Source organism: Myiozetetes cayanensis, unplaced genomic scaffold, assembly GCF_022539395.1.
Source record: "Myiozetetes cayanensis isolate MyiCay16 unplaced genomic scaffold, myiCay2020 scf1, whole genome shotgun sequence".
Lineage (NCBI taxonomy): Eukaryota > Metazoa > Chordata > Aves > Passeriformes > Tyrannidae > Myiozetetes > Myiozetetes cayanensis.
In genome coordinates this window covers 50,239,390-50,252,926 of record NW_026086604.1, presented here as the reverse complement: position 1 = coordinate 50,252,926, position 13,537 = coordinate 50,239,390, and the positions used below count along the sequence as shown (strand labels likewise).

General features: G+C 39.3%; 1 protein-coding gene across 8 annotated transcripts in view; it reads right to left on the bottom strand.

The window, feature by feature from the left end:
* MTCL1 (microtubule crosslinking factor 1) overlaps positions 1 to 13,537 on the bottom strand; it is a 104,434-nt gene that overhangs the window by 84,122 nt on the left and 6,775 nt on the right. For all 8 annotated transcript variants that reach the window (XM_050324346.1, XM_050324290.1, XM_050324310.1 and 5 more), the window contains exons 2-3: positions 8,394 to 8,618; positions 6,740 to 6,898 (exon numbers count right to left, since the gene is read on the bottom strand). In XM_050324346.1, coding sequence (XP_050180303.1) covers positions 6,740 to 6,898; positions 8,394 to 8,591 — 357 coding nt within the window. In that variant the 5' untranslated portion in view covers positions 8,592 to 8,618. The remainder of the gene's footprint in view (positions 1 to 6,739; positions 6,899 to 8,393; positions 8,619 to 13,537) is intronic.

Below are 13,537 nucleotides of genomic sequence, written 5' to 3'. Positions count from 1 at the left end.
CAGGTGTGGTCTTTCAAAGCATTTGGGAGTAATGAAGGGGGTGAGTTAGTGGAAGCCTGTGTCTGGGATGAGGTGATCTGCTCAGGCTGAGTAACAAAAGGGGTTTGCATGTGACAAAATTCTGGATGTGATCAGCAGAATCACTATTACTTTATTTCAAAATCACTCTCTTCAAAAATTATAATCAGATTTGGAAGTAGTGTCAGATGATTGCTGGCAAGTTTGGAAATGTAGCAAATACCTAGAAAATAAAAGACTAGCCAAAGCTTTGTGGCAATTTATTTGGTAAATCATGAATTCAGAGGCAGATATTGTTTGGGGAGGGGCCTTTATAAGCATAAGAGATATTTATAAGCACAAGAAATTTTCAAAACACTTTGAAAATTTCAGGTGTTTAAAGATATTTTTAAATTTCTAAAAAAGAGAGTGAGCAGTGTATTAAAAGATGTATAATATAATTACTTTGAAAAAGAAAAAAAAGTTTGCTTTCTAACTACCAATGTTTTTCAAGTCCAGCCAGATCCAGTCTCATGTGTTCCCTCCACCCTCTTTGTTGGTACCGATAAGGGACAGGCCATTTCACTCTCTGTACAGGTTCTGAAATGCCATAACAAGTATAAATCATTCACTGTGGTTTAGGTACCAATTCATTGTTTATCACAGTGAAAAAAAAATACTGCAGACAAAATGGTGCTGTGGTAAAACTTTCATGGAGTTAATGGGGTAAGTTATGATTATTGCACAAGACTTAATTACTTATAACTGTCACAAGCACTAAGTTCTAAGCAGGGTTATTGAGTCAACATGGTGTTTTTGCTTAGTTCTTTTAATGTTACTTGAATCTTGCCCTGTTTCTCATTAACTTTCCAACATGTAAACTCATTGATAGCTAAAATAAGTCATACATTACAAAAATCAAAGATTTCTCATAGTATAGCCCTACTTCAGTGAGTAAATTTCATTTGACAAATGACTGAGAAACATTATGTGCTACATTAACAAACATGTATGAAGTCCTAGCTAATGAAAACAGGGGTAATATTTTATACCAACAAGTGTGTTTTCACTAAAAAGAGTTACTTCACCATTTGTGCATCACTTCACACCATATCTATGTATTTATATAAGAAAAAAAGAGAAAATGTGATTTCAGATTGGAATAATTACACTTTAGACACATGTGGCATATATTATGCCCTACTTACAAGGTTCATAGCAATGATAATCAGACTGTCACACTCAGCTCTAAGGAGCAGCCTCCAGATTTCATTTTGCTATATTGTGTTTATAGAGCTGAATTCTTCCATCAGCAAAATGCTTGCCACCTCGATGTTAAACAGAGTAGTTGCACACACACAGAGGAGCAAAATTTTTCTCTAAATGATATGCCTGAAAGACATTTCATCTTACCTTCTATAACTCCATCAATTTTACAAGCTTCTGAATGCATCTTTTCAGTCTGTTAAAACAAACAGGTATTTTAACAGAAAATTTTCTTTGACTGTTAAAAGCAGCAGTTCTTGAACTGTGCTATGAAAATCAGGTGCTGCAGGGGAGGAGGAGAGAGTAAGCTTGGGCATCACAGCATCCCCATTAGTGAGTAAGCCTTGGATAAAAGAGCCTTTAGGGATGCCACTGCCCTAAAAAGCCCACAGGTAACCTGAGAAAGCCCATTTATAGTATGTACTGGCTTTCATCTCAGTCTGTGTCCTGGAGACGTGTTGGAGACATTAATAATGGCCAGTGGATTTGTACTTCTCTCCTCTCATGCAGAAATGAATGGGAACTGTATTTCTTGACTTCCCATTTTGCCTCTATCCTTACTTGTAGAAACACCAGTTAACGTGAGCTGCAGCCATCATTCTCCATCAATTAGGAGTAATCTCCTGAGTGAACATACCCAGAGAACAGCACTTGTGTCTCTAGTGGTCCCAAAAATCCAGAGGGCTCAAAGCACAAATGATGTCAACTGAAGTTAGGAGCTGACCAAGAAAATCTCAGTGTCACATGGCAGGTGGCTGCTACACCAGAGGTCCTTGCAAGACAGAAAGCAACACCTCCAGTTTCTTCCCCTCCGGTCCTTTTGCTTTCAGTGGCAATAAGAGAGACTGTCACCTGCTCGGTACAGTGAACACATGAGAAATAAATGCCCCTTTCTTCCCAGTTACACAATTCTCATTTGTTTCTTGCTAAACCATTTCACAGTACTCACATCAAATCTTTCAGCAGCTGCTACTCCTGACCTTACTCCTCCCGTCTCTTTGTTTTGTCTGACAGGTCTACCCTTCCCCGGCAGAGTCAGCGTTGCCACAGCTCTGCCTCTTCTCTCTACCCTGGCTAACGCCAAACCCAGACAAAGGACACGAGAAAACACACAATTAGCAGCTGCAAATAAGCAACTGACTCATTCTCCCCATGGGGAACAGGAGCAGGTCCTGTGCCATCTCATTGCAGTTTCTACAGTAAAGGAGCAAAAATGGTCTGTTCTTCCCAAGGTACGGAGTTTTTTGGAGAAAGGATTACTCTGAGAGGTATTGCTTGCAGGGGAATTAATGACCATTGTACATAAGGGCACTCAACACTTGCCAAGCAGTGACTTCATAGCTGTTTATACTTACCCTAAAAATAGATCATCTATTTGTGAAATATCTTTCCAGAGAAAATATAAGGAAGAAGTTCCCTAAAGATGCCCCAGTGGCTCCAAGGAAATGATGTTTTGGATGAGTTAGATGTTGAATGAAGATGTTCAGTTCTCAAAGAAAATCCACTTGCTATTGTCAAGCCTTTCAGAAAAGTTCTGGTTCGTAGATGCTCGGAAGAGAGTTGCTCAGGATTTTGCATTGATACAAAGGAAAGGAAACTTTGGAAAAAAGTGTTCTGAATGCTTGCTGCTTGGTTGACTGAGAGAAATTCTTAATATACACCCATATTTCTCAGGAGGTGCATTAGGATATTAGGAAGGGGGAAATGACAGTTGCAGATATGTTGCTGAGGTAATTTGTTAGTGATGAAGTCATTTTTTTTCCTCCCCTGGCAGCCTATTGACTCAAATGGCAATGTTAATAACCCAGACAACAAGAGAAAAAAGCAAGCAAGCCTTGGCAGGGATATGTGTACTTATTGAATCTGTGAGGGCACACTGCCTTTGCTTCTAAAGTTGTAAGGAGGAAGCAGCTTTCGTAAGTCACAGAATATCCTAGCAAATTCCTAGAAGGGACAGTTCTCAGAGACATTCCAGGATATGCTACAAAGAACTGTTCACAGCAGTAGGAAAACTCTGAAGCTCTGAGGAAGGATGCCACAAAAAAGTATCAGATGGCAGCCCAAAAACTGTTGAAAAGTTCACAGAAAAAAAAAAAAGAAAAAGAAAGGGAAGATATGAAAAAGGGAAACTGAAAAAGTGGGTGAATGTAATCATGGAAAAAATTCAATGAACCACAGTGCTACAACAGTTAGACTGAAACAGAAGAACCTAGTACAGTCAGTAAAGTTAAAAAATATTCAGTGAGGAAACATCATTACCCAGTGAAAGAAGCAGCTTCAAAAGAATCAGTGGAAGTACTTCAGGCAAGAGTAGCAAATGATGAACCTACACCGTGATAAAAAAATAATATCTGAAAATAAAACATATGAAGTATTATGGGAAAAGAAAGCACCATATTATCTTTTGGCTAACACGACTGAAAAAAAAGGAAGTAGAGTGGCATGAGTAAGCAAAGTGAATGCCAGGATACTGAGAAGTCATTCAGAGAAGAATGATGTCTAACTGGAAGACATCAGAATTGGATAAAATCCACAAGCATTCATTACACATCCTTAGCAATTCATACCTTAGCTCAAAACACAGGAAATGCAGCAAAAGGCTGAAGGGATAGAGCACTCTTATTAAAAAAAAAAAAAAAAAAAAAAAGGGAAAGAGGTGGCATTATCCTAAAAAAACCTGTGACTCACTGAGTATGTGACATCTCCTTACTCTAATATTCAGTGAAAATCAGAATATTTTGATGATGGGGAGTATTTGCAGATACCAGAACAAAACAGGAGTCTAGATGTGGTTTTGATAGATTTTGATAAGTTTCTGCAAGTATGTCATAAAATGGGAATCCAGAAGCATCTGGGACTGAGGAAGGAAGTGCTTTAGCAGGAGGAGAAGGGAGGGGAGGGGAGGGAAGACGGTGAAGGATTGTTTGCAAAGGTAAGACCCACTGACAAATATTATTTAGTGGCAAAAGAGGAAAGTCTATCTCATACCTATTTATTAAAACAACTTGAAATTACATGGTCAGTAGGAGGCAAAAAATATGCAACAGCACCAAATATGATAAATGTTAGGAATTCTTCAAGAGACTATGATAAAAACTAATGGTGGTTTTAAAGAAAGAGTGGCTTTCAGAGATGTGTACAATTACTAAAGACATTTCAGCATGCAAAACACGTTGAAGGTAATTAACATATATGCCATCTACTGCAGTGAGAAACTGGACCCCAGGGAATTGTACAGCAAGCCAAAGCAGAAACTAGCACTGAATTAAGTAATAAACATGAACATGGATGTGAGAAAACCTTTTTGTTGATCGGAGGATGATAAAGGAAAAGGGCTGAGAACAGTCAAGGTTATTACAGAAAATGAGCATATGTTTGCAGTGAGCTATATCAGAGAGCAAATACTGTCTAACTGGGCCTCAGGCAATGCTCTAGGACTGGTTAGGAAAAATGCTCCTTCTAACTGTCAGCCTTTAGATAGACAAGATGTATAGTCAGGGTGGATTGGGGAGAAGCTACGTGGCCTCTGGGTCACTTTTCTCCTGATATACAGAGCACTAGCTTTCCCATTGGCATGTCTACAGTGCATTCCTTTAGAGCTTTGTACATTTTAAATGTTCCTAAGGAGGCATTGCTTCTGGTGGTTGTTTGAGCGCATCTTGAGTTAAGACTAATTTCATTTTTTTTTTTAGCAATGTCGACAACATTGCAAACACAGACTTATCTGACACTCACATTGATGTGTTTCTCCAGCTTTTGGCTCATCTGTCCTGGTGTGACCTGCCAAGGACTCAAACCTCCATCTTCTCACCTACTGTGACCTTGTGAAATTCTGACTGCCGGAGAAACCACAACTCATGGCATGAGAAACCAGACTATCTCTACTACTACTACTACTACATCTTATGATACATCTTATGCCCTGCTGTATCTCCAGATCAGCAGAATGCATCCCATCATTCTACCTGCTATCTTTCCCTTTCCCTAGTTCCCCTCCAGGTGTTGCCTCTTAGGGTGCAAAGCCTGCTTCCAAAGTAAGGGTGCATTCACTTTGCCTTGCAATGCAGCAGAGAAACAGCAGAGTCAATGGAGCTTCCCAGCACGGTTAGACTGCAGCAATCTAAGCAGCAAGGTAAATTTGAACTGGTTAGAGCTACCTTGAGACTTCAGCACTGCTGAACCATTTCTTTTTCCCCACTGCTCACCCACAGTTTAATTTCTCAAACTGCTTAATCCCAAAGATGACCAAGCAGTACCTAGTGGACCTGCATGTTAATCAACAACAAGCAATATGTTCAGGAAAGTGAATGAGATGGTATCTTTGTACGGAATATAGACTGCAGACCCTGTAACATGGTATTGTGTCCATTAAGCACAGTGTTCACAAATAACATTGAGAAAGAAGAATAGCTAAAACATCATGCAGACTTTATCTTTTGTATCAAGTTCATAAGTAATCTAAGCAACACTGATATTGACACCAGCTGATGATCTGTTCTGTCAGGCACAAAATGCTCCAAAACTCTTGCGCTGGACTACTGATAACTCAAATGCAAGAGAAATTAAATAGGGGTTGTCCTTATAAAACTGAGCCAGGCTTTGTGCCAGTTGACTAGCAAGCAATGTTTGAAAGATTAAAATAACACATAATTGCACCAGCTCTCTAAATCTGACCAGGGCTCAGAGGATAAATGCCTTACCTCATTATGTTTAAATGCTCTATCTCAATCTGGTTTAAAAGAGAGCAGAGGCTGTGAGATGCCAATCTGCTGTACTGTTAAGAGAACAGAAATACTGCTACAGATGGGGATGTAGGCTCCAGCAAAGAGCCATGCTTAGTATTTGGCTTTCCTTTACTGTCCCCTGCTCCTCAGATCACTTGCTTCCAAGGATCATCACTTCCCCCAGTATGACTACGTGTCAGCTCCAGTTGAAATGATCCCTTTTCTCAAGAGGCAGCACTTCTGTGCCTGAAGTGCAATTTTATTTATACATAACAGACCACACTCCTGCTGTCTAGCTCATGCTGGTGGCTCCCACTGTCACCACTGAAGAGTACCAGCCGAAACGGCGGCTTGCCTATCTGAACCATCCTCTCAGAGACAAGTCATGCACACCTCATTTGACTTTCAAGTAGGTGGAAGTCCCAGTCTGTTCAAAGGAGAGCCAGTGCTAGCTGGAGTCAAATAGAAGAGTTTTGTTCTAGTGGGAAGAGAGGTTTAAGCAGACAGTGTAAAATGGGACAGAAGTCCTGCGAGAATGCACAGACAAAAGCCGGAGCATCCCTCATCCACATCTCTTTTGCTTCTAAGCTACCACTGCATTTGGGACACGTAATAAAGGAGACCTTTTGGGCAATTGTACAAGCAATATTGAAAAGCATTTCATGTCAGACTTACTCTAAGTTACCTGTGCATCAAACTTCCCATCTAACCCACCAACACTGCTCCGCATGGCTTTCCTGACAATTGTTTACCTCTTTTAACTTGTCCAGCTCATTTTGCAGCGTCTGCTTGGATACTTCCACCTCGATGATTTGCTGCCGAAGGACTTCATTTTCATCTTCTGCTTTCACACGTTTCTCCTCCACACTCTCCAGCTCGTGGTGCAGTCTGACAGAAACATCTTTGGCTACCTGGTCAGAAGAGCACAAATGCATGAAGATCATCCATGGGGAGCAACAGCTGCAGTATGTCTCTTACAGCAAAAGCATATTACAGCTCTAGAAAGCCAAGAGACTTCTAATTCAATTATGACACTGCTGATGAAAGCCTCTGAGTCTTCCAAGTTCCAAAATGAATATTCATTTCTAATAAAGAAATCCAGAATGAAAATATATTTGATTACCCATCTTCACATTATGCTAAGGCAATGTCATGAACAGTGGGAGAAAACAAGCAGATACCAAACCTGCCCATCAAAATCCCAGCATATCACGTAGATAAAGCAAAAGATAGGAATTGTGCTGTAAAGCTGACAGGTCATCGATCAAAGCAACATCCATGCAACAGTGTCATCCACCCAAATTTGCCGCTCTAGCAGCAATCACAACTAGGCAAGAGCGATAGGAAAGCATAGAAATATAGGCTAGCTTAGGTTTTCTGAGTCCAGCCTAACAAGGATAGATATATACTCCAAAAACATTTGGAAAGGAGATACATCATGCAAAATGATGAATTATGGAACTACAAGAAGTCAGCAAAACAAAAGCAAACTATTTAAAACCACCCAATATATCTATCACTCAAATACGTGTGCAAGATTTTTACTAAGTAGTGTATAATTTCTATTGTTATAAGGTTATAATTTGTTTTTTATCATAAAAGACAAACGTAGGTCTGATATTTTAAAAGGTTTGGTGACTTGATGTGTTACTCGCATTACCACTGCTGACAACAACTCATTCCAGTTTCAGAAGAGTTAATGTTTTGCATTTTTAAGTACAAAATGCTTAATAATTCTAGTGGCAAGCAGTCCCTCTCTACAGAATGTATTTTAAAACCAGCTACAAGATAATATTAAGAAAGATGAGTAAAGCTAGACAAATATGATGACTATACAAAGCCTAACTTGGTTTAGAGGGAAACATTTCTGAAAAATATAAAAGCTGTTTCAGGATGAATACAATTTTCACATGGACTTGTGCTTTTATAGAAAGAGCATTTTGATTCTCTGTCTGCCTTACTATTATAAGTCTGTTACTGTTACAAGTAACTCATAAGACACTAAGAAATGCAACTTTGACTAGGGGTTTTTTTTCAAGTTATTTGGCATAAACAAGAAGCGAAAAGGAAGGAAATGGCATGAGTTGGAAAAAAGTATCAAGTTTTGTTTATGCAGTATTGCAAAGCTAAGGTTTTCAGTAAAACAAGATCCTTTAAATTTTTCAAAGGCTCAAATGTAACTTGACTGTATTTCTTTCATTTTGAATCTAAACACATGTTTTTTTACTCAGTGACACATCTTTTTATGATGATAAGCTTAATATTTGCTCTCCACCACAGCAGAAGGAAATTGGTCCTGACATTTGGAGAACTACTGCTTGTTTCATGTGCCACCCTTACTTCCATTGCAAAGAGCCACATCACAGTCTGCTCTCTTTTGCCATGAATATGAATCGCTCAACCCACCTTTAAATCTTGTTCCAGGCTCCTAATGAGCTCTCCATCCACATGGCCTGTTTGTGCAACTTTCAGGCTTTTCTGTTCTGCTTTCCTGAGACGATATTGCAGAATGCGGCAATTCTTGTTTGCCCGGTCTAGCTCTCGCCGGAGCTCCTGCAGCTGGTAAACATCTTCTTCTAAATAGCTGTCACGCATTTCTTCCATTTCAGCCCGAAGTTCATCCAGCTCATCCTGTGAGAATTCAAAACAGTGCTCCATCATACCTCTAAATCTCACCCATGGGAGCAAAATAGGAAACATGCTCGCTAGGATACCGTATTAATGGAGTGATACAGATTGCAACGTGCAGCTCCAGAAGTCACAGGAACAGAAGTTTTAACCCAACACTGACTAATTGTGCTGAACTAAATCAATGAATACTTGTCATATCTCTTACAATTGCTTTAATTGTAATAAAAAGCAGATCAGATGCTTATCTGTCTCCTGATACATGTAACACCTTCATTTTACCATCTCCACTTAGAAGTGTATAATACTTTTATAGTATTATGTATAGTACAATTTGAACTGTTTCCTTGCTTTATTGAGACTACAGTAAACCTACTTAACCAAGTACCTCAGCCTCTCTGTGAGATTTGCTTTTTCAACAACCAGCATTTCCCAAAAATGAAATAGTCCCTTGAAAAATATAATAAATCTTTATACCAAGTACTGAATTGCTCCATATAAAAATGCTGTCCCACCAGAGCCTAGCACTATGCACAGGCTTCATGACACATAGGTTGTGTGCAGGAGAAACTGGGGTTTTGCTGCTGTGCACACATATTTCAATAACAGGACCACAGGGACAAAACAAAACCTGTGCCCATGGGAATAACCTGGTCACTCTTTCCTGAGCATCATGAACTGCCCCAATTCCACATTATACCATGAGTGGCACATGCACACTAAAGTCAGATTTAAAGATTTGTGGCTGAACAGGATAAGCTCCATCATTCCCATTTGTTTAATCTGTGCGTGACTGAAGCTCCAGAGCTAGAACTGTTATAAAAGTCTTCCAAGCACATGGGTACAAGATATTAAACTACTGCATGAGAAAAAAAATGTGACTCTACAATCCTTGAACAAAGTTGGAGGGAAAAATCAAGAAAAAGAGCCAGGACGAGAATATTTGAAATTAACTATTAATTTTTGTATTTGATGACTTGTATTTATATTGATTTCTTTAAAATGGCATTTGGTATAAAGACCAAACTTTCTGTGGAAAGAATAGTTAAAATAAAATTCCAGGAGAACTTGCACTGGGGTTAGCTGCACTGTCACCTCACTTCAGATATGTAAATGACACTTGAAATACCAAGGCTGGCTGGAGAGCATTTCACACTTGAAATACCAGAGGTGGCAAGAGAATATTTCACACTTGTCTCAGGTGGAGAGGGCACTGCTATGAAGTTAGTACCTTTGATAAAGCCTCCTTGCCCCTGGCTGAACCATCCCTGACCAAACTCCACATGAACAAGTCTGCTACACTCTCCTGACAGTTCTCTCAGCCATTCCCCCTTCCCATGCCCTAACCAGATTGATGCATTAATCTTGCTTCACTGGAGCTTTGGTAACAAATGCGGGGCAGATCTTGTCTCTGAGCAGTCCTGACCAAAGGAAGATAAAACTTCTTTAGCCTTGTTAGCATAGCTGTGCTAGAATTACACCATTATTCTTACCAAAATCCCATGCATGTATAAAAACTCCAGTATTTATACAGCTATGGTTTAATTTCAGTAACTGGAGACAGCATAAGCCAAATTTTGAGTATGCATAAGGACTGTTATTTCCAAAATTACAACTCTGAGCTCACCAGTGAGGCTTTGCTCCACCAGTACAGCCCACCTGGGACTCTACACAATTCTCCCTAGATGCTCTGAGAGGACAGAGATGTTTTCTCACAAGCCCACTATACCACCGTACATTCTCAATATAGTCAGATTTCTGCATCCTGTCCCCACAGTCTTTCTGGGACAGGTGAAGGAGCAGGATGTTTGTGTGGATGAATAAGCTGAAGGGTTCTGGATCATGCTCACACCATACACTGTCTGAGAAGGAACAGTGCAAGCACAGTCACCAAGGTTACCCTTGCAGCAATGACATCCTCAGAAGTTTCAAATACATTAATTAAGCACAAACAGCAGACGGTGAGGAAGCAAATGAGCTCTGCAGATCCAACCCAGCAGGATTCTTTCAAAACAGTTTCAGGTCCAGGCCCTATCTACTCCTCCTCAGGACACACTACTGTCCAAATACTCTGGCCAGTTTACAGAGAACACACCGATGAAGTTTTGATAAATGATGTATATTTTTAAAAAGAAATATGTAGCTATGCATACTTGGGTGAACTGGGGACAAGACCTGCTTTTCTTTTCTACGAACACACTTATCACTACCCTTCACATATATAGACACTTTCAAGGGTTTAAGTAAAAGTTTACCCAGTGAAGATAGAGACGCAGAAGAAAATGTCGAAGTTTTAGAAACTGATTAGAGAGCAGCAGTGGCTTTTGAACCTAAGAAACACTTTTGCATTGCCAGTTTACAAAGTAGGTATTGTGGCTAAGGTACTCTTACCAGAAGTACAGCCCTCTGGGATGAACAGGATCAGAGTTGTTTCTTAGGGCTGTCTGCAGACTCAGGTGTTGAATTTACCTCCACTAGATTTAGGTTCAATTAACTTTTTAATATCATCTTCAGAATGCTAATGTTAGATTAGTAATTTGGTTGTAAATTAAAATTTTGGAACACAAATGCATAATAAAGAAAAACAACTGCCATCACCAAATTAATGGGATCTGGTTTATAATCTAATGCTTATGTTTAAGAACTAAGCGATGGCTTTCATGTATAAAGTGGTCTGCAATTATAATGTTATTGCTTATCTCAAACTTCCTTCTTATCTTTATTGGGTTTTGTAATTAGTAAATCTGGTTGGTTTTTAGAGACATATAATAAACAAGATTTGATTTCAAAGCATGTATTGCAACCTAATTTGGAAAGTGAAACTCACATAATTTTAGACAACCCAATCCCTGAAACAATCATCCCACTGAAACTGAATATTCCCAAATTCCCTCTGTAGGCATGGGAGTTCTCCCAGCCTTAAAAGTCACTGTGTCTGTTGGAGACTTGAATCCAGTGTCTTTCCTCCCACCAAAGAAGTTCCCCAGAGAGTTGTGAGCGTTGGCATGAGCTATGTTTCAGAAGACAAGACTGTCTTTAACCTCCTGGAAAACCAAAGTTTTCTCAATCTCCCTTATCAGCACAGCTCTGATAAGTCAGTGATTTCTTTTTTTTTTCCTATGATTGCCTCTGGTTTTGGTTATAAATATCAGTTTGCTTTTCTCTAGTGTAATTTTGCAGATAAACTAATATTTATGATACAGTGAAGGAACTGTACTTTGAAACCTCACACAGTTCTCCTGTCATATTTTTTGACTGAATTGAGTTTCTTTTCCACACTTAATTTTCTTTCTGCTCTGAAACCTTTCACATAGAACTCAGACTGTGTCTCAGCTCCTTCTGTTTAGAGATACAGCATCCTTTGGAGGAGCTTTAAAACAAGGCAACATACACACAAACACAAGGGCACAAACAGTTTTGACTGAACAAGGAGCAGAAACCTCACTGAACAGGCTGCATGCACCGTCAGCCCATTTTCTGCTGTATTACTGCAGTGCTTGGGGCTTGAACATACATAGTCTGTCCGGCCCAGAGAGAAAAACATGCAGATTAAATCAGACAGATTAAATCTTTTTGAGTAGTAGCATGAAGTCCTATTTTTATGTCTTAAAATATATATATACAGGAACATATCACCACTGGAAAATCTGGTTCAGATTTTGTATGTCAGTCAGCACACAATTATGGCTACTGGGATAACCTTTTACACAGTTTAATTTTTAGTTAAAATGAAGACATAATCTTTCTTTCAATACAGGCCACAAAACCAATGAAAAGGGACCGAAACAGGTTATTCTCCTTGGAAAATACTTGTGATTCTGCCTTAGACACTGAAACCTTATGTTACCATCTCTTAAGTTACAACTGTTACGATTGGACCTAGAAAGCCAGAACAGCTTAAGCATTCTCTTCTAAAGTGATCCATGCACAGAAAATGAAGGAAGCTAGATTAAAGACCCGTGGAGGGGAAAATTATAACTGAAGCTATGATGGTCCTAGTTACTAAACTGGCAAATCTGCTACTTTGAAGGAAAACATGTCAATCATTTGTGCAATTAAAGGTAAATGCAGCAAAGCCAAAACCTTAAAAACACCAAACGTAGTAGTTTGCAGAAAAAGGATGCTCTATCTGCAAGGCAGATGGAAATACCAGATAACCCAAATACTTGACTTCATTAAAATGTATTGTTCTTACTACTATTATTATTGTGAGAAAGAATTAAAGCTCTCTCTCAGGAAGTATTGAGCTTCATATTGTGGATTTTAATATTGTAAAACTGAAGAAAGAGATTGGAATAGGCACTTAAAAGTAATTACAACAAACACGTAAGAAAGCGGCCATGCCTCTTTGTTCATCTAAAAATGGAGAGCCTGCTCCCTTCCTAAACAGGGAGGACCTGCTCCAGCACCCTAAAGTGGCAATTGAAATTGGGATGTTAAGTGCTGGCACCAGAAGCTTCACCCTGCTGTACATTCCTGTAGGGGCTGAGAGCCTCCTCTTCATCCCTTTTAATTTAGTGGTAATTATGCGATTACTTTCAGTAAGAACAGCACCAGGCAGAGAGTCCCAGAAGAAAGAATTTTGTTTAGAAAAAAATCTAAACTGCTTTTCTTTCCTTATGTCACCGCGGTCACCAGAAAAAAGGGAAGTTTGGGAAAGAATATAATTTTCTAACTGGCAGCTCTTCACAAATTTGCAATAGAAATCCAACTTGCACCAGCTCCTGAGTGTAACTGGTTATGATTTCATGTGCTTGGCCCAAATGACTTCCTAATTGCCAGCTATTAGGAGCATGATAGGAATCACCCACCTGAGATTCATAGCCCTGAACACAGGGTCATACTTAAGTAGCTGATTTTTGCAGGATACCTCCAGACTTCATTGCAAAAGCAACAAAATTAGGATTCCCTATTTCCTTGTC